The 20,121-nt window shown below is 44.6% G+C and overlaps 1 protein-coding gene across 4 annotated transcripts in view; it reads right to left on the reverse strand.

Moving 5' to 3' along the window:
* PLXNA4 (plexin A4) overlaps positions 1-20,121 on the reverse strand; it is a 553,704-nt gene that overhangs the window by 88,628 nt on the left and 444,955 nt on the right. For all 4 annotated transcript variants that reach the window (XM_068169025.1, XM_068169035.1, XM_068169040.1 and 1 more), the window contains 4 exons: positions 12,728-12,824; positions 8,686-8,876; positions 1,337-1,488; positions 125-242 (listed from right to left, as the gene is read on the reverse strand). In XM_068169025.1, coding sequence (XP_068025126.1) covers positions 125-242; positions 1,337-1,488; positions 8,686-8,876; positions 12,728-12,824 — 558 coding nt within the window. The remainder of the gene's footprint in view (positions 1-124; positions 243-1,336; positions 1,489-8,685; positions 8,877-12,727; positions 12,825-20,121) is intronic.

Consider the following 20,121-nt stretch of genomic DNA (forward strand, 5'->3'; position numbering starts at 1 on the left):
TGAACTCAGAAAATCAGTGAAGAGCTCAGAGGCTTAGTATGGTCAAGGATGATGGATAGATGCAGCAAAAGGAACTGAGGCCCAACAACCACCAGGGTCAAGGAGGAATCTTACAGAAGCTTACCATAAAGTAGTAGAGTTGCGAAGACCTGGCCATGAACTCTGGCTTGCACTCAGCCACACAAATTTCCACAAATCCAGCATGCTGGCTGGGCTTGGCCTCCCCCATCTCACATACTATCCTGTGGAGAAAATATGATCCAGAAGAAAGGTTTAAGGGATGGTTTGGTGCTCTTGGTAAGATGGGATTGGAGCAAACAGCCCACACTGCTGGGGAATGGAGTGTAGATTTAATCGGTCCTCTGCTTTCCAATCATATAATCATACAATATATTGGGTTGGAAAGGACCATTAAAAGCCTTTCCATCCAACCCCCCTTCAGTGAACAGGGACATCTCCAACCAGGTCAGGTTGCTCAGAGACCCATCTAGTTTGATGTTGAATGTCTCTAGGGATGGAGCCTCCACAACCTCTCCAGGTAAGTTGTTTCATTAGTTCTAGTATTTCACCTCTTTATGTCCAACCTAAATCTACCCTGCTCCAGTTTCAAACCATTGCCCCTTGTCTCTCTGTTGCTACAAACCCTTCTAAACACTCCCTCCCCACAATCTCCGTAGGTCCATTTCAGATGCTGAAATGCTGCTATAAAGTCTCCCTGCAGCATTCTGTTGTCCAGGCTGAACAAACCCAACTTGCTCAGCTTGTTTTTGCAGGAGAGGTGCTCCACCTTTCTGATCATCTTTGAGGCCTTCCTCTGGCCCAGTGCTAGCAGGTCTATGCCCATCTTGTCTTGAGGGCCTCCAGAAGCCAAACCATGAATGGAGTTATTTTTTAAAGAGCTTTTGTTTGTTGGCACTTGGTGGGACAAATGCTTAGCAAGTGTAAATGAACAAAGCTTCACTTAGCTTCACCATAGCTGAGCTAAGGTTTGACCCTAGGGGTCTTTCTGTCCTCCAGCCTTGCACAATAGACAGCTTTGCAGATGCAAGGCTTAATGAACACTCCTGAACCTGATAAGCCCCTTCTTGGGACTGCTGACTCTCTGTAATGGAACTGAACATCCTTGTGGTGGCTGTCATATGAAAAACAGAAGATAACCTCAGGGTGTATACCATGAGGATTATCTAAATACACAATCCAAATGTGGTAATAAAGGGATTATTATCTCCTGGGCTGTAAGTGAGGAATAGCATTTTCCATTCTTAGAAGACCTGCAGGTAGCAATGACTGTTATCAGATGTGCTGTAGCCCACTGTCTGCCACACACTCAACTTACTGCTCTGCTGGGATGTACCCTTCCACCAGTGGTTTGCACTCCACTCCAGCCACTTTGACGTGAGATGCAATATCTCTGAACTCCAGCCCCAGATTCTCCCCACGGATGGTCACTTTGGTCCCACCTTCACGAGGACCCGTCACTGGATTAATCTGGATAAACAAACCAAGAAGGAGAATAATCAAACTACCTATGTAAATGCATCAGCATCCTCTCAGGTGAAAGAAGAAGCAGTATCAGGTGTCTTTGTGACCACTAGAGACATTCCTAATTACGAATGGTAGACAACTGAGGAAACAAGCCTACTCGAGATAGATCACTTAGTCCAGCACCTCAAACAATTCACACATGCCCCACCCTTAGAGTATACAAAATTCTATGCCCAGAGCTCATTTGTTCTCATCTATGTACAAAACATCCAGATCCAAATAGGAGGGTTTTTTTTAGGTAGAAGCAGAGGTTTCTAGTGGTGTAGCTGAGCTCTGCACTTTACAGACATGTGCCACAGAAAGGAGAGGGACAGGTGAAAAGGAATGGGAGAAAGGACAAGGAAAGGACAGAAATTGCTTCAGCCAGTCACTTTAAATCCTAACTGCCAGCCCAAAGCACATGCAGTTTTTGATTTGTTCTGAAGGTAGGTATTGGTCATCCATCACAAATTCAGTTGAAAATGTTCACCTGAAAACAAAACAACAGCTGAGATACAAGAAAAACAGCATGTCAAAAGAGGTACAGAGTAGGTGGGTGGTGACTGAGACAGCAGCTATGTGCCAGAATGTATTTCTGAAAGAGCTCTAGCTTCTCTCATGGGATAGCTAAAGCTGGGAGAAGGGCAGGCATGGGAGCATAGACAGCCTGTTTGTGGGCTGGGACATCCTTGAATCCCAGCAGGAAATGAGTGGCTCTCCCAGCCACTGGTGGCATAATGTTTGCATCCCAGTTTGGATATTCACCAGGTCTCAGAAGGGAAAGGATCACTTTGTCTTGCCCTTCAGTGGCTGTATTGGGTAGTAGCCAAAGCACCACCCAGATTCTAAAGTTCACCTCTTGTTCCCATTGCAGAACTTCATCCTACACCCAGAATTGGCCATCCCTGTGCAATTATGTCTGGTCCATGCAAATGGGTTGTGTACAAAGGAAAGCATTTTGCATCACATCCATCACCAGATGGAAATTAGCATTGAAGTTGTCTCCTCAACATTGAAATGACACAAAAATCACGGGGCTGGCCCTGGATTATCTCAGTTCTGTCCTTCCAATTATTTGCTGTGCCCAAATGCTTTGCCACACAACTGCTTGGTTGGAATGGGCTTCAAACGTTGCTTTCAAAGGGTATTCCCTGCTGTCCATTCAGGATGCCATGGCTGCCATCTGGCACCATTGGCAATGCTCTGTCTGTAGTAAGGAAGTGGGAATTCCTTGTCTGAGGTCTGTATTTGCTGGGTGATGGCTCTGCCAACTGGGAATCTAGGGCTGGCAGCTAGAGTCTTGTGTAGCAGTTGGACTGGCAGGGAAGGTCAAGAAACTGGCATGAGTAAGGCTGCTCATGATCACTTCCCAGCACCAAGTCTGTCACCAGGGTTAGAATAATTTCCACCCAGAAGTCAATTTTCAGGAGGTCCATCTTTAATAAAAGAACTGAGATCCTGGCACCTTTATGGGATATTTTATTTGGGGGATATTTTATTTTAGGTCCCATGAACCACCTCCTGAATGAGTGTGTCTGCTCTGACTCTACAGAGAACCCAGGAAGTGTAACAAACAAATAGCACAGATAATCATAAACAAGTGCTTTGACCTGTATGTTTGTAGAACATAGACACAACCTTTGCAGCACAAGATTCCTGCAGCAGACTAGTTTCAGGTCCCCAAAACCAGGCAAATACCTCTTAGAATAGTAGAATCACAGACTCATTTTGGTTGGAAGAGATCTTTCAGACCATCAAGTTCAACTGTTGACACAACATGCTGGGTCACCACTAAATCATGCCCCCCAGCACCACAACTACAAGTCTTTTAAATCCCTCCAGGGATGATGACTACACCACTTCCCTGGGCAGTCTGTTCCAGGGCTTGACAACCCTTTTGGGAGAACAAATTTTCCTAATATCCAACCTAAACCTCCCCTGGTGCAACTTGAGGCCACTTCCTCTTTTTCTGTTGCTTGTTACTTGGGAGAAGAGATGAGCAATAGCACGAGGCTTTTTGCCGGCTTGTGCCAACAAAATCAGAAGCATGGCAGGCTCATTCCTACTCTAAAAGTCAACAAGATACTTAAGTCCTAAAAAGAAAATAGCACAACACTCATAAACCTGACAAGTGAAATGATTATTTGGGTTGGCTGGAGATTTGACCTTTGAAGGGTTTATGTTGAGGAGATTGATAGGCAAGTAGAAAATGGATAAAAAGAGAAAGAAAGGGAGAGGCATTTGTGGTTATCTTCCAGGAAATGAGAAAGGTATCTTCAAAATTGAGAATGAAAATGAAATTTCTACTCCAGGGGAAACTAATGCTGATTGTCTCAGTTGGAGACTCAACACTGAAAACTTGAGCTATTTTCCAAAAATGGCAATTCCAAAAATATGTTTATTCTGAATCATTAATAAATACCTATTGAAGCAAAGTTTTCTGCATGAAATGCTTATTTTTCTGATGCCAGTTAATCCTCTCCTGATAAAACACTACATGAATGGTGCTGGAAGGCTGGAATACATCTCCATAGCAAATGCAATGTAATACGTACTCAAAATGAAAAAGGAAAGATAAAATAAATTTCCCCTAGTTTAGTTTATTTCCTTATGTATTAGGCACACTTTGGAAGAGACCTGAGGTCCCCCTGGAATATTTTGGGTTTGTTTCATGCTATTAAACTTGCCATAAAATACTTTCCCCCTGTTCTAGTAAAGCAGGTGTCTAGAAAGGTAGGTCTATGGATAATTAGGGCTCACCTATGCCTGACAGCAGTTGCTAGCATGGGTGCCACATCTCCTAGCAGGTCAAAAGATGACAGTTTTTCTCCTACAATTAATCTCATTATCCTGGATTAAAAGAGGTGTAATGGTGGCAATGAACATCTTGCTAGAAGAAAAGTCCTTTTCTTTAGTAGTAGACATGAGTTTGAGACAAATGTTACACTGCAGACATCACCAAAAAAATCAGATGAAATATCTTCATCCTCCTTCTGTCTAAAGCACTGGATTTTTTTTTCTTGCTATGACTCTGTCCTGGTTCTGGCTAGGAGAGAGTTAATTTTCTTCCTAGTAGTTGGTAGAGTGCTGTGTTTTGGATTTGGGCTGAGAAAAACGATGATAACACAGGGATGTTTTTGTTATTGCTGAGAGGTGCTTACACAGTGCTGAGACTTTTTCAGCTCTTTACCCCACCAGTGAGTAGGCTGAGGGTGCACAAGAAGCTGGGAGGGAGCACAGCTCAGATAGCTGACCCCAACTGACCAAAAGGATATTCCAAACCATATGACATCATGCTCAGCATATAAAGATGAGAGAGAAGGAAGAAAAGGAGGGATGCTTAGTAATGGCATTTGTCTTCCAAAATCATTGCTACATGATAGACCCCGACTTTCCTGGAGACGGCTTAACACCTGCCTGTGATGGGAATTGGTGAACAAATACTTTGATTCATTTTTCTTGTGTTTGCAGCTTTTGCTCTATTTATTAAACGGTTTTTATCTTAATCCATGACTTTTACTCTTCTGACTCCCTCTCCTATCCCACTATGTGGGGACAGTGAGCCAGCAGCTCTGTAGGGCTGAGTTGCTGGCTGGGGTTGAACCACAACAGACTGAAGAAACATCAACAAGAAACTTTCTGGAGTTAAGCCAGCGCAACACCTCTGAACCCCCACCTATGAGATTTGTAATTTGTAAAAGTCAGCTTCAAAACCTACTTTTTTCTTCTTTTCTTTCCTTTTTTTTTTTACCTTAAAATAGGAAGGTTTGGGTTTCTCCAAGGAGCACGTGGGAGATATCTTACCCCCAGCTCATCACACTGACATAGATTTGTACAGAAAGGAGGTGTTACTGGGCTGTTTTCACAGAGAGAGAAAAGAAGCCTGTTTCTATAGAACCACAGAATTGTTCTGTTTGGAACATGCCTTTATGATCGCCAAGGCCAACTCTTAACCTAGCAGTACCAAATCCACCACTAAGCCATGTCCCTCCCTCTGTTACACATACCTTCAGGTATGTGGACTCCATCACTTTGCTGGGCAGTCTGTTCCAGGGCTTGACAAACCTTTTGGGGGAGAAATTGTTCCTCATGTCCAACCTAAACTTCCCCTGGCACAACTTGAGGCTATTTCCTCTTGTCCTATCACTTGTTACTTGAGAGAAGAGACTGACCCCCAAATGACTACAACCTACTTTCAGGGATTTGTAGACAGCAAGAAGGTTTCCCCTCAGCCTCCTTTACTCCTGGCTGAAAAACCCTAGTTCCCCCAATCACTCCTCAAGGTCTATGCTCTAGATCCTTCACCACTGTGTTGGCCTCCTCTGGACACACTGCAAAAACACGGAATGAGAACTGCCAGTCCTTGCCAGGACAAGGAAACAAAAGCTGCCAAGAAGCCTCAGCTTTCTCTTTAAGACCTTTCTTTAAGAGCTGTAACACCACATCACAATTTATGGCCTCTACTCATAATAGCCTAATGCTTCAGCTTGTCACTCTTACAGAAGGTTTTGTGGCTCAGTGAGTCTGTAAGTCCTTTAATTTCACTGAGTGGCAATATAAATGCAAGAGCTAGTAAATAAGTAGAGGTTATAGGAAGCTCTGTGCTGGGTATGTGTGCCTGCCTGTGCAAGTGTGAGTACCCATGGTATTTCTCCTCCTTCACCAGCACAGATACTGTCCTGGCTCCTCGCCAGAATATATGTGCTCCAGACCTACCATTAGCTGCAATATATACCCAGTCACTTGAGATTACTTCCATGCTAATGGCTCAGAAAAAGACTTTCCAAGAGCTCCTTGTGATTGCACCAGACAGTTGGAATATTTCATGAGTGAATATTGCAATGATCTGTTTGAGCTTTGGGAGCTGTTGGAGGAAATGCCAGCAGAATTAGAAGTACGTTCCCTCTGGAGCTGTAGGGTGGAGAATGAGTGCTTTGCACTTCATAAAGAGATTGGAGATGAAGGGTTGGGCTCAAAGCATGGGGGGAAAAAAAAGGCAGTGGACCTTCAGAACATCACAAAAATGCATGGCTAGGTCCTTGTGTTTTGGACTTCTACATTTTCTGGTCATCCATCATCCTCCCATTACAAAATTCTATAAATCTGTGCAATATTTCTGAATCTTTCCAAGGTCTGAGAATATGAAAAGATTCAGAAAAGGTTCTCCACAGCTCCCCAAAATTTTCACGGTCTCTAAATTGAACTTTCAGATGGAGCTACTAATTCTAGCTGTCTGGGTTTGGTTTCACAGATTCAGGTGGTTCAGATGGGCTCAAAATTACCAGCCCAAGATAAATTCATGGTGGAGACCTCCCTCTTGGAAACATTAGAATGAGCCTGGCAGTCCATCAGTTTAAATGAGTGAGTACTTTGGGAACTGATGGATGGCATGGAGCTGGATGTAGCACAGTAAGAGGTATTCTTTTCAGTGGCATCTGGGGAAAATCCAGATTCTACCCAGCCTTTTCTTTCAGAAAAATTTCATGCAAGAACACTGGCTTAGGGCTTGTCTTTAACAGCCACACTTTTTGATTCTTAACCACATACAATGGAAAAAAAACCTTTCTTGCTGCCTAGGAAAGTGACCCACCTAATTATTCATATTAAACCACAACTGAGGAGGCTGGATTGTCCTCTTTTGCATTTTCCTTTGTTTTCTTTGTCTCCTGTTCTTTCCTATTTTCTTATTTGCTGAATATGGCCCTAGACATACTGGAAGGGTACTCATGGTAACTAATGCATGCTCACTGAGAAATGCTTAAAGCAGGAGGCAGTTGGTAAAGCTGTAGTTGCTATTTTCAAGGTTAAGATCTGTCCTGCTTCCTGTGATCCTGACAATGGTGCCATTATAACACAGGTATCCTAAGTCATCAGCCAAAAATCCTTTCAGAGTTCAGGCCTGAATTTGTAGAATCATAGAGTGGTTTGGACTGGAAGAGACCTTTAAAGGTCATCTAGTCCAGCCCCCTTGCAGTGAACAGATACATCTTCAACTAGATCAGGCTACTCAAAACTCATCCAACCTGACCTGGAATGTTTCCAGAGGTGGTGCATCTATCACCTCTCTGGGCAACCTGGGCCAATGTTTTACTGTTCTTGTTGTAGACAATTTCCTCCTTAGATCTAGCTTGCATCTCCCTCTTTGAGTTTGAAACCATCATGCCTTGTGCTATCACAACAGAACCTGCTAAAAAGATTGTCCCCATCTTTGTTACAACACCCCTTTAAACACTTGCCTGCTCTCCCTCTTTTCCATCTCTCTATCATGTTTCTAGTCTCCCCTGTGCACCTTTCCCCAGCTACTCCTTTGGCCCAGTCAACACAATTATTAGTAAACCTTCTAAAGAATGTCATTATTCTGCAGGTCCTTCTCTCCAGCCTAGCCCTCATTCTCTATTTATCACTTAATAGGACAATTCCAGATTTCATTTAGTTCAGATTTGATCCTGACTCCTCCTCAAGCCTTCAAAGAGTGAAGCTGACAGCTATCCCAGGCTTTGTTCGCACTATAGGGACCTCTTTCACCATTGAAGTCAGCTGGGTAATCAAGATTGTTACTCTTCTGGAGTCAGTGGAGTCTTGCTCTATTCTGGCCATTGACTTTGCCCAAGTCATTCTGAAAGAAAGCACAAACTACAGCCTGCCCCCTCCCTTGACTTTCTGCCAGCAAAGCTCAAACCACTCTGGGATCACTCATCATTGTCTTCTCAGCCAGGATGGCCAGAGAGGCTGTTTCACGAGACAGTTTTGCTAGTTTGGTTAACCTAAACCCACCCATTTTAGATGCCCCAGAACAGCTTATCTTCAGATGTTTCTCTAGAAGGCCATTCTCCTTAAAGATTCATGTCACACCTTGTGTGGGCAGGTGAGATACTACAAGGTTCCTTAGACTGCACCAGCAGACTGTGTTTGTAAGACTGATTCATGTCCACATTGACTGTGGTGGGAACTCTGACACTCTGCCCACCCCTGTGTCATAGACACCCGAAGTTGTGTACTACTTTTGAAGACCACCATACCCAAGGGTGCCTGGGGCTTTGTTTGACCCAGCAGAGCTCAGCCTTGACCTTCCCCTCACCAATCATAAAGCATATCAGGAAAATAAATCAAGAAAAGGGTACAAGAGAGAATACTCCAGCTTCTCATAGACCTGTGACTTACATCTGTGATCTTGGGGTTGGTGCATTTGCCCTTGGTGCTGGACAACTCCAGCCACTGGCTGTCCTGGGCTGGGCAGTGCTGCTTCAGCGTGCACTGGCTCTGTCCCTCACACCAGCCGCACTCGAAGTCTGGGTCAGCTTTCAGGCAGAGTCCACAGCTGTCCCGCATGGCCCCACACTTGTACAGGTGAACTGGAGGGACAGAACAAAAATAAAGAGGACCTGAGAGATACAGATAGCATGGGAGAGTGGTGGGATGTCAGAGAGAGAGCAGAATGAGGACTGAGAGAGGGAAAAGTGTTCTGGGCTGTTCATCCCAGAGGCAGGCAGGACCTCTGCAAGGGGGTAAATAAGCTGCTCTTGTCAGAATTCATCCCTAGTAGAAGATGTTTTTGCAAGCTGAAAGGAGAAGGAAGGATGTTGTCCCCAGTAGAGTGATGGGCTGCAAGAAGGAATTTGGGGAGAAAAATGCTTGGGCTGTAATTTGGCCTCCATTCTTTTCTTTTTCAGAAACCAAACATCATACAGTGTCCCTTACAATCACTCTCAGCATCAGTTCTTCAACCTACAATCATTTTCTAGAGTTGGTCTACCACAACTTAAGCTTTAGGGTTTTCCTAGTGTGAAACTACCCAGAACTGGATGCTAAGGTGACATCATCCAGGTTTCCATAACAGAAATCCTAAGAGATAATAAATCCACAATGTTCACTATGAAGCTGAAGCAGCCTTCCCTCCTTCTGCTCCAGAAATTCTGTCTGCTTTGCATTTTGAGGTTATGTGTTGATGCCCCTCTAATACAGACAGCAATTGATTAATGCTTTAGCTCCACCTTGGGCTGCTGAGTGATTAGAAGCAGTCAAAGCTTTTTCCAAATAAAGCCTTGAGATGTTGCAGTCCTCCTACGAAATAAGACCTCTAAAATCACTGAGTGCAACTGTTGACCTATCACAACAACAGTCATTAAACCTGAGGTGCCATGTCTACACATTCTTGTAAGATGGGGCATTTTCCCTTTGGGCTTCTGTTCCACTGTGTCTGTAGGTGACTAAAGTATTTTCTGTGGTTACAGCTATGCACAGTGCCAAAGCTCAAAGCCTTTGGATAAGCATCCTGAAAAGTTCTGTCTGTCTTCTCACACCTGCACCCCAAAACTCAACAAGTATTGACCAACATAAGCTCAGAAAAAAATTATTTTTCTAGGTTGGGTGCAAGAAAATTTTGCAAAGCAGCTGTCAATAACTGCGTGCTACAGGACTCCAGGGATGCAGCCCTTTCCTTAACTTTCTGTTAGATTTCCTCAACTTTGCTGAGTTCCTCTGCTTGCAGTGCTATCAGTGAATACAAGCTGGAGGTGGGGAGATTCAGGCTGGATGTGAGGAGGAAGTTCTTCCCCATGAGAGTAGTGAAGCACTGGAATGGGTTGTCCAGGGAGGTGGCTGGGGCTCCGTCCCTGGAGGTGTTTAAGACCAGGCTGGACGAAGCTCTGGCCAGGCTGATCTAGTGTGGGGTGTCCCTTCCCATGGCAGGGGGGTTGGAACTAGATGATCCTTGTGGTCCCTTCCAACCCTGACTGATACTATGATGCTATGAATATCTGCAGGCACTTCAGTAGGCTTGGCTTAGTTCAGCTTTTCAGCCCACCAGTCCCAGCCCAAGAGATGCTGGCTATGAAAGGAGTGGCATCTTGTTTGTTTGAAGGCAACATACCCCAGTGCAACTGCCTGGAGAAAGACACTGGGTCTAATCCTGCCTCTGCCCCTCACAGTTCAGTTTTCCAAGGAAGAAGACCTGCTTGTTTGCAGCACTGTGAAAAGCTCTGCCAGGGTTTTATGTTTGTCTGTAGCCACTACATTTATGATGGTAAATGAAGCCGTGTCCTCAAGAGAATGTGATATACCTCCCTGTGATATATCCATAAGCACATGCCTAAGCTCTCTTCCTGACCTAAAACATGATATCATCATTTGGGATAGCCACCAGCCAGTGCCACTTCATAATTTTATTTTTAGTCATTGCTTAAAAACGTTTGGGTTGGAATAACACAAGAACTTGTACTAAAGACTAAGCACCACAAATGTTTCTTGTGTTCACAGGATAGTGGAATCATTTAGGTTGGAAAAAACATTTAAAATCACCACTTCCAATGACTAACCCAGCACTGCCAAGTCCACCACAAAACCATATCCCGCAGCACCACAGCTACACAGCTTTTTAAACACATGCAGGGATGGTGAACCCTACAACATTCCTGGGAAACCTGTTCCAGAGCTTGACAACCATTCTGGGGAAGAATTTTTTTTCAAAATGTTCAACCAAAAGCTCCTTTGGTGCAATTTGAGGCCATTTCCTCTTGTCCTACCAGTTGTCACTTGGGAGAAGAGTTTGTTCCCTGGTCTGATTTTTGTTACCAGCAAAGAAATGCCCAAGACACAATCATCATGATTATGAGATAGATTTTCTCTCCTCACCAACTGGGACAGCTCAGTACTGCCCCAAAAGGTTTACACTCTTGGTGTGGACCATGTTGCATCAGAAACACTCAGGCTGTAACAGTAGTAGAAAATTAAGCGGGACTGGGATAAGTGCCCAAACTCCAACCTCCAGCCCACACTGTTTAAGGCCAGCACAGGTCATGGCACTGTTTGAACCCATGAATATTAGCATTGTCCTGGCAATGCCTTGGCACAGCTTGGAGGGCAAAAGAGAGGGCAGACAGCTGCAGCATGGAGAGAGGTTTTCAGTATGAACATGAGCTGTGACATGCTGCTGGATGCCAGGGCTAGACAAGGCTCTCTGGCCTTGCCTCTTATGTTTACTGAGTGGATTTAACATTCAACACACAAAAAAGACCCAAACCCACCCCCCTCAAAAAAACAATAAAAAAAAAGAGAGAGAAAAGAGGAAACAAAGGTGGAAAATTGGGGGTGGGAGGGTTGGGGGTTAAGGGGGACTTGGGGGGGAGAGGATCAGGGAGAAGAGGCATTTTTTTTGCATTCAGACTGCTTATTTCAACCCACTGGCTATTCAGGCCAGCAGAGAAAGACATCACAGAAATGGGTGGAGGAGGAGAAGGACAGGAAGGTGTCATGTCATGCGAAAAAGAGTTGCCCTCTGTATTGCTTTCCAGGTTCAGTGAGGTGTTGGTGAAAACCTCACCCACTACCCCTCAGTGTGAGGGTGGGCGTGCAATGGTGTGAGGGGAGGATGGGAGTACCTGATGGAGAGAGAGATGGAATGGGAAAATGTGTAGAAAGTTTCTGAGAAAAGGTAAAATGAGGGAGGGAGAAACTTTTGAGACATGGTGATGTGAGAAGAGTCTGAAGGTCTGAGCTGCAGGTGAAAAGAAGGGGTTGCCTGAGTGAAAGACCTCAGGGTGGCTGAGGGTAATGAGGAAAACGTGAACGGACCACCATCTCCAGCAAAAATGCCTGCCCCAGGGTCACAGCTGGAGATGCAATATCCCTCTGTGAGGGGCACATCAGCTCTGTGACACTGGTGGAGTTAAACAGAGCCAGTCTCTGGGCAGGGGGTGGTTTTCTGTCCTTTGCCATTATCATTTCATTTTGTTCCAACTTTGCCCATGGTGAGCTGCAGCCTTTCTCCTCCCCCTCTCCATTCCCCTCCTCATTACTACATTGCCTCTGAGCAAGCAGACAGCGCCTGGACTCCTGGCATGTTAACTTGAAAAGCATCACTGCAGGAGAAATAAAGGGGAGGAAGAAAGCTGGAGAAGGAAAGGCATAAAAACAAGACACAAAAAATGTGGGGAGAAGCAGGAGGTGAAGATGATGAGGGAAGAGAGAAAGCATCACAAGTGGAAGGGATAGTCATATTTCTCAGGTGTAAAGAGAGAAGTGTTGGGGTTTGAGATGGGGAGGAACATCAAGCACACACCAAAAAAAATGGTAATGTGTAGAGTGCAGAGAACAAGTATGCAGCAGGCAGCACGGGGAGATGGTGGTGGCTTTGTTAAGTGTAGGGAGCGATGCAGCCCGTTGCTAAGGTTACAGCTTCCAAGGACAAGTTGAAATAACTCTTTACCTTTGTTCTGTGCTGGGTTGTCAATGTTGAAATTCCCGTTCCACACGACCGTCAGTTCCACTGGCAGGCTGTTAATCTCCATCCCTTCGTACGAATACTAGAAGTGGGAGAGGAAAAGAGAAAAAAGAAAGAAAAGAAAAGGAAAAAAAAAATAAAATCCCAAATCCAGATTTAACATGGTGGCCACGGGTGGGGAGGGGATGCAAGGAGTCAAGAAGGGAACTGGGGTTGCTTATCCTTGGAGAGGAGGAGACTCAGGGGTGACCTTATTGCTCTCTACAACTACCTGAAGGGAAGTTGTAGACAGGCGGATGATGGTCTCTTCTCCCAGGCACCCAGTACCAGAACAAGAGGACACAGTCTCAGGCTGCACCAGGGGAGGTTTAGGCTGGATGTTAGGAAAAAGTTCTATACAGAGAGAGTGATTGCCCATTGGAATGGGCTGCCTGGGGAGGTGGTGGAGTCACCATCATTGGAGGTGTTCAGGACGAGACTTGATGGGGTGCTCGGTGCCATGGGTTAGTTGTTTAGGTGGGTTGGATTGGTTGATGGGTTGGACACAATGATCTTGAAGGTCTCTTCCAACCTGGTTTGTTGTTTATTATTATTATTATTATCATTATTATTATCATTATTATTAAGAAGTGGTGCTGCAAGTTGTGAACGAGAGAAATGGAGCTTTCGGCTACCTCCCTAACCACCACTACCTGTCAGAAAGCCACTGGATGCTCTCTCTCTGTTTGGCACTGGTGAGGCAACATCTTGAACTGTGTTCAGTTTTGGGCCCCTCACTACAAGAAGGACATTGAGGTGCTGGAACCAGTCCAGAGAAGGGCAACAAAGCTGGTAAAGGGTCTGGAGAACAAATCTTGTGAGGAGTGGCTGAGGGAATTGGGGTTGTTTAGTTTTCAGAAGAGGAAACTGAGGGGTGACCTCATTGTCCTCTACGGAAGTTGGAGCAAGGTGGGGGTCAATCTCTTCTCATATGCACAAGTTACAGAACAAGAGGAAATGGCCTCAAGTTGTTCCAGGGAAGGTTCAAGTTGGATATTAGGGAAAAATTCTTCACAGAAAGTGTTACCAGGTATTGGAACAGTCTGCCAGAAGGGTGGTGGAGTCACTGTTCCTGAAGGTATTTAAAAGTCATGTGAATGTGGTACTGAGGGATATGGTTGAGTGGGAGTGGGATCGCGATGTCTAGGTGAGCAGTTTGATGTGATGATGTTGAAGGTCTCTTCCAACTTTGACAGTTCTATGATTCTATAACCTACAGCCATTAGCTGATCATTCCATGATTTAAGCGTATTTGCATGTGATGGGGCTTATATTGGAAACCTGCCTCTTGCTGAGCTGTTGAGCACAGCTCTGAAGGACCTTTTGCCAATTCGTGGGTGCACTTCTAAGGTGCACATCATGCATTGTGGGTCTACCAACTCAACATGGGTAGTGAATACAGGAACAAGGTAATAGGAATAGGGTAGTGAAATACCCAAACACATTGCTCAAGGGAGGTCAGACTTGACGGGGTCCTGCACTTGATCTAGTAAAAGATTTCTCTGATGATTGTAGAGGGGTTGGATAAGATGAGCTTTGAGGGTCCCTTCCAATCTGATGCATTCCATGATTCTATGAATAGAACTCTTCTGTGCACTTCATAGATGCTGAGTACATCCATAGATGCTTTGAGCCCTGGAACAGGATGTACAGAGAGACTGAAGTCACCTCTCAGGAGAGTGTCAAACCAACTTGGACGCATTCCTGTGCAACCTTCTTTAAGTGGACCTGCCGTAGCAGAGAGGAGGTTGGACTAGATGATCCCCAGAGGTCCCTTCCAATCCCCACCATTCTGGGATTCTGAGCATATATGTAAGGTTAGGTACATCAGAGGTATTTTTTAAAACTTTTGGAAAAACCTGTTGAGTTCTCAGGAAGCAGGGAGCAGGCATATCATGGAAATACCTTAAAACCAGGGAAAACCGAGGTTCTGTGTAATTATAGACCTGTCAGCCTAACTTGGCTTCCCAAGAAGAAAGTACATCAAATTATTAAACAATCAATTTATAAGCACCTGCAAGATGATAAGGTGATAAAAATCAGCCACCATAGATTTGTCAAGAACAAATTGTGTCAACCCAATCTAATTTCTTTTTCTGACAGGTTTAATGGCTTTGTGGATAAAGGGGTGGCAGCAGATGTGATTTATCTTGATTTTAGTAGAGCATTTGCTATAATCCTTACAAGAGATTCCCATAAACAAACTCAGGAAATGGGATCTAAAAGAAGCCACCCTCAGATGCATGTACAAGCTGCCAAAAAGAAGTCAAATAATTCAATGTCAGGTTGGGAGGGCATCACAAATGGAGCATTGTTCTGGATGCAGAGTTATTCACTATTTTCACTACTGACTTGGATGACAGACTAATGTTATAATGAACGGCACCAATGCAACAACATCCAAAAGCAGGGTCAAGAATTCAAAACAAACTTGACAAATTGTAGAACGGGGCCAAAATCAACAAAGTGAAATTTAATCCAGGCAAGTACTGAGCGTTCTTCAGGAGGAGAAATCAATGCAAACAAATATGGAAGTGGAGTGACTGGCCAGTGCTGCAGGAAAGTGTCTGGGGACTACTGAAGAGCACAGATTGTGAATCAACAATGCCATATTGCTGCCAAAAAAACCCAACAAAACCTCATTTGGGGATGTAGCAGATAGAGTTTGTTCCATACATAAGCCCCAGAAGGCAGTTGTTTTTCCCTACTCAGAAACAGAAAGGCTTCAGCTGTAGAAGAGGGGATTCAGTTTCCAGCAAGAAGAAAGGCATAGAAATCTTCTGAGAGAGTTGGACAGACCTAAACAAACACTTGTCAGGCACAGCTGAGTACAAAGATCTGATTTTAACAAATGAAATGGAAACTGATCTCTGGAGGGTCTCTCTGCTTAGAGAGCACTCTGATAGAAACCAGTTCACAGAGGGTTCACCCAGTTGCCCACCTCCATCCACAGCTTCCATCCAATGCTTCACTAAAAGAGAAAAAGATTCATAATGGGAGAGGAGATGGCTGCTTAAAGGACAGAATAGGAACAAGCCAAAAGTAAGAAACACATTTCATGTCTCCTACTCTTACTGACCACAGTGCGCATCAGGATCTACCCTTCTGAGATCAGGAATCTCTGAGTGCACCGGGATTTAAAAAGGGACTAGCTCCCACTTTTCATAGAATCATAGAATGGTTTGGGTTGGAAAAGACCTTAAAGGTCATCTAGTCTGTCAAAGGCCTTCCACTAGATCAGGCTGCTCAAAGACCTGTCCAACCTGGCCTTGAATACTTCCATGTTCTCTGGGCAACCTGTTCCTGTGTCTCAACACCCTCACAGCAAAGAACTTCTTCTTTATATCTAATCTAAATCTACCCTCTATCAATTTGAAATAATTATCCCTTGTCTTGTCACTACACTCCCAGATAAAGAGTCCCTCCTCAACTTTTTTATAGGCCCCCTTTAAGTACTGGAAGGATGCAATAAGGTCTCTCTGCAGTGATCCCCATGCCGAATAGCCCCAGCTCTCCCAGATTGTCCTTATACCAAAGGTGTTTCAGGCCCTTGAATGCCTTTGTGGCCTCCTCTTTACCTGCTCCAGCAGGTCTATGTCTTTCTTGTTCTGAGGACCCCAGATCTGGACACAGCACTGCAGATGGGATCTGACCAGAACAGAGGGGCAGAATCACCTCTCTTCACCTACAGGTCCTATTTTTCATAATGGAGCCCAGGATACACATCAGCCTTCTGGGCTACACACACACACTGCTGGCTCATCTTCAGTTTTTCACTTACCAGCACCCATAAATCCTTCTCCATAAGGCTGCTCCAGCCAGTATTTGTGGTTGATACAAAGAAAAAGATGCTTTCCCCACTACAGGGTTAACTATAATTCAGTAAGCTGTGTGATTTGGTTTGGCACATCTTAGAGACCACTAAAGAGTTTCCCATCATTTAGAGTCTCGGAATGTTTTTTCCACAGAGATGCCAAAGCTCTGAGCCTTTTAGATGAAGGTTTTTCTGTATCCATTAATTGACATCTAATTGCAGAGTAAATCATATCTGGCGATTTCTGTCCATTACAGCAGAGTGAGTGCTAGTCGAACGGAAATTTCTCTGTGGACAAACTAAACACAATTAGCCACCAATATTCAAGACCCTGTGATTACAATCTAGTTTTAAGGTATTTATGGGTATAAGCTTTGTGGTTACCATGGAAGTAAAGAGCAGTTGCAGGTTAGCAGAGCCTTTCACAATAGATATGAATCCAACAGTCTTGCTCAATATTAGCATTTTTGTGACACCGTGTCACTGCCAGCGAGATGCAAGATGATGTGGAGTCGCTTGGACTCACAGCATTGGCTTTTCACAGCTTTTTGGAGCAAGGATGGGGAAAGGAGTGAGAAGAAGAACACCTATGAAACACAGAACAATTAACAGAACCATGGAATTATGGGATGGTTTCTTCAGGAAAAGACCCCTAAGATCATTGAGGCCAATCATTCACCTAACATGGGCACTAAACCATGTCCCACGGTGCAACGACTACATGTTCTTAGAACACCTCAAGGGACTCCACTACCTCCCTGGGCAGCCTATTCCAATACCTGACCATCCTTTCAATATTTTTCTTTTCCCTAATACCAAATATAAATCTCCCCTGGTGCAATTGCCATTCTTCTCATTCTATCACTTGATACTGGGGAGGAGAAAGAACACCCCACACCTCACTGCAAACTCCTTTCAGATAGTTGTAGAGATCAGTGAGGTCTCCCCTTAGCCTCCTGTTCTGCAGATTAAACAACCCCAGTTCCCTCAGTTGCTCCTCATAAGACTTTTCTCTAAACCCTTCACTATCTTTGTTGCTCTTCTCTGCACATGTTTCGGCAACTTAATGTCTTTCTTTCAGCAAGGGGCCCAAAACTGAATCCAGAAATCTTCTGCCACTCCAGAGCTTTGTGAATACCTGCTTTGCACAATATTTTGCAAATGCTGATTTGGAATGGGAAGGAGCATTTCTGCAGAGCCACTGATCACCCTTAAGTCAGATGTTGAGCTTGCAGGTGCCTGAGAAAGCATTGCTTTCTGTCTCAGCAGAGCCTCATGTATGTGTGTGTTGGGATTTAGCTGTCAGGGCCTAGAGAGGGAAGCCAAGGGACAGGCAGCTGGAGTCTCCCAGAGCCTTTCATCCCACTGAAGATCTGAGTGCCAGCAGCAGGAGCCCAGCTGGGATTTCAGATCTTATCTGTCTGCAGCACTGAGGGCAAACACATATTAGACTTGTTAACTCGGCAGACTTGATCCAGAATTGGAAACAAATGTGGGGGAATAAACAGCAGGATCCCCATGGAATTGCTCCAAAGATGAAGCCAGCTGGGAGCTGGGCTGAGTTTGCTCCTACTGCAGTGCCCAGTCTGCCACTTGTAGATGTGGTGCTGAGGCACATGATTTAGTGGTAACCTGACAGTACTGGGTTAATAGTTGGACCCAATAATCTTAAAGGTTTCTTTGTGTCAAAAGAATTCTTTAATGCTGTGACTCAGCCATTTTGTGGGCTGCATGGCAGCCAAATAGAGCCATTTGTAAGGTACCTGCAAGCAAATTCTCTGTCCTTTTCAGACCACAGGAGCTGCTAACTTATTGTGACTCTCCACTCACTGAACTCAATGGAGGTCTTTGAAAAGGATTTGCCCAGCTATAACAACAAGATGGAAATACATTTCAGAGGTGAGAAAAGGGATGATGTATCAATCTCTAGGACACCAGAGCTTCCTGGATACTACAGGTAAGAGCATCCATGACATTAGGGCATGTACGTACACATTGCTTTGCATAACTTTCTCTAGCATAGGCAAAACTGCTCAAAAGATGTAAACCTGACTACTAATATGGCTAAACCTGGATTCTCACCATGGAAATCAAATTAAAGTGGAAAATTACATGCAATTTAGAGGCTCACACTGAGAAAGAGAGGCTGCCCTTCCAGAAAGGCAGACTGACTCTCACCAGGAAATGCTAAAAAGCTTCTAGAAGGGGCTGTTGCAATCTGCAGGAATAGCAGAATGTAGTTTGAACTCCCAAGTACCAGCTTTTTGCCTCTTAAACTCTTTGCCACTATTGATACCCCTGCCAGATGGCCTGACCCGATCACATCACTTGGCCATGTTAGTGGATATACATACTGTACAAAAGCTACTATAAATATGCTGACTGTTTCTCTCGTGGAAGTTCACTATGCTCAGGCTGAGAGGACAGCCCCAAAATCAGTGGCCAGTCCTAAAACAGATATGCAAAAATAAGCTGACTTCATGGAATGATACTGAAATCTGCAAATTCCTGTCTGCTTTGGGGATCCTGTTACTACAGGCACCCTGCATTACAGGAATTCATCTTCACACACCTCTGAAGCCACATAATTTGTGCAAGCCATAGAGTCATAGAATGTTTAGGGTTGAAAGAGACATTAAAAATTACATAGTTCCAATCCCTCTGCCACGGGGTCACCGAGGTTGCCACCCTCCACTAAATCAGGTTACTCAAAGCCAGGTTGAAACCTGGCCTTGAACACTTCCCGGGATGCAGCGTAGACTCATAGGATGCTCGGGTTGGAAAAGACCTCCAGAGATCATCAAATCCAAGCCCCCTGAAAAGCAGGATCACCTAGGGCGAATCACACCAGAATGTATCCAGGAGGGTTTTGAAGATCTCTAGAGAAGGAGACTCCATGACCTTTCTGGACAGCCTATTCAAGTGCTCCATCACTCTCAGAGCAAAAACCTTTTTTCTCATGTTGAGAATTTCCTGTGCTTGAGTTAACATCCATTGCCCCATGTCCTTTGCATCCACACCTTTCTGGGGAACTTTCTTGTCCCAGTGTTTCACCACCATCAAAAGTAGATAATTTCTTCCTAATATCTAATCTAAACTTACTTCTATCCATTTCAAACTTATTCAATCACTACACTCCCTGATAACAAGCCTCTCTCTATCTTTCTTCTAACCCTCCTTTAAGTACTGAAAGGCTGCTGGAAGGTCTCCCTGGAGTCTTCCCTTATCCAAGCTGAACAACCACAACTCTCTCACCCTGTCCTGATATGGGAGGTCCTCCACCACCCTGATCTATGTGGCCCACCTCTGGACCCACTCAAGCAGGTCCATATCTTCCTTGCACTGAGGGCCCAAGAGCTGATGCATATCCATGCCTGACATCTTGCCGCATCCCATTGGGATACTGTATCAGAAGGTAAAGCCCTTTGATAGTTTGTCTTGGGCACACTCAGGGTAACAAACCAAGAGCAGTTACATGATATTTCCCCTCTGTACCTCTGCCATGTTATTAAACCCTGGAAAAGGC

The sequence above is a fragment of the Melanerpes formicivorus genome, unplaced genomic scaffold, assembly GCF_026170545.1.
Source record: "Melanerpes formicivorus ecotype bairdi unplaced genomic scaffold, bMelFor1.0.p_v2 SCAF_3, whole genome shotgun sequence".
Lineage (NCBI taxonomy): Eukaryota > Metazoa > Chordata > Aves > Piciformes > Picidae > Melanerpes > Melanerpes formicivorus.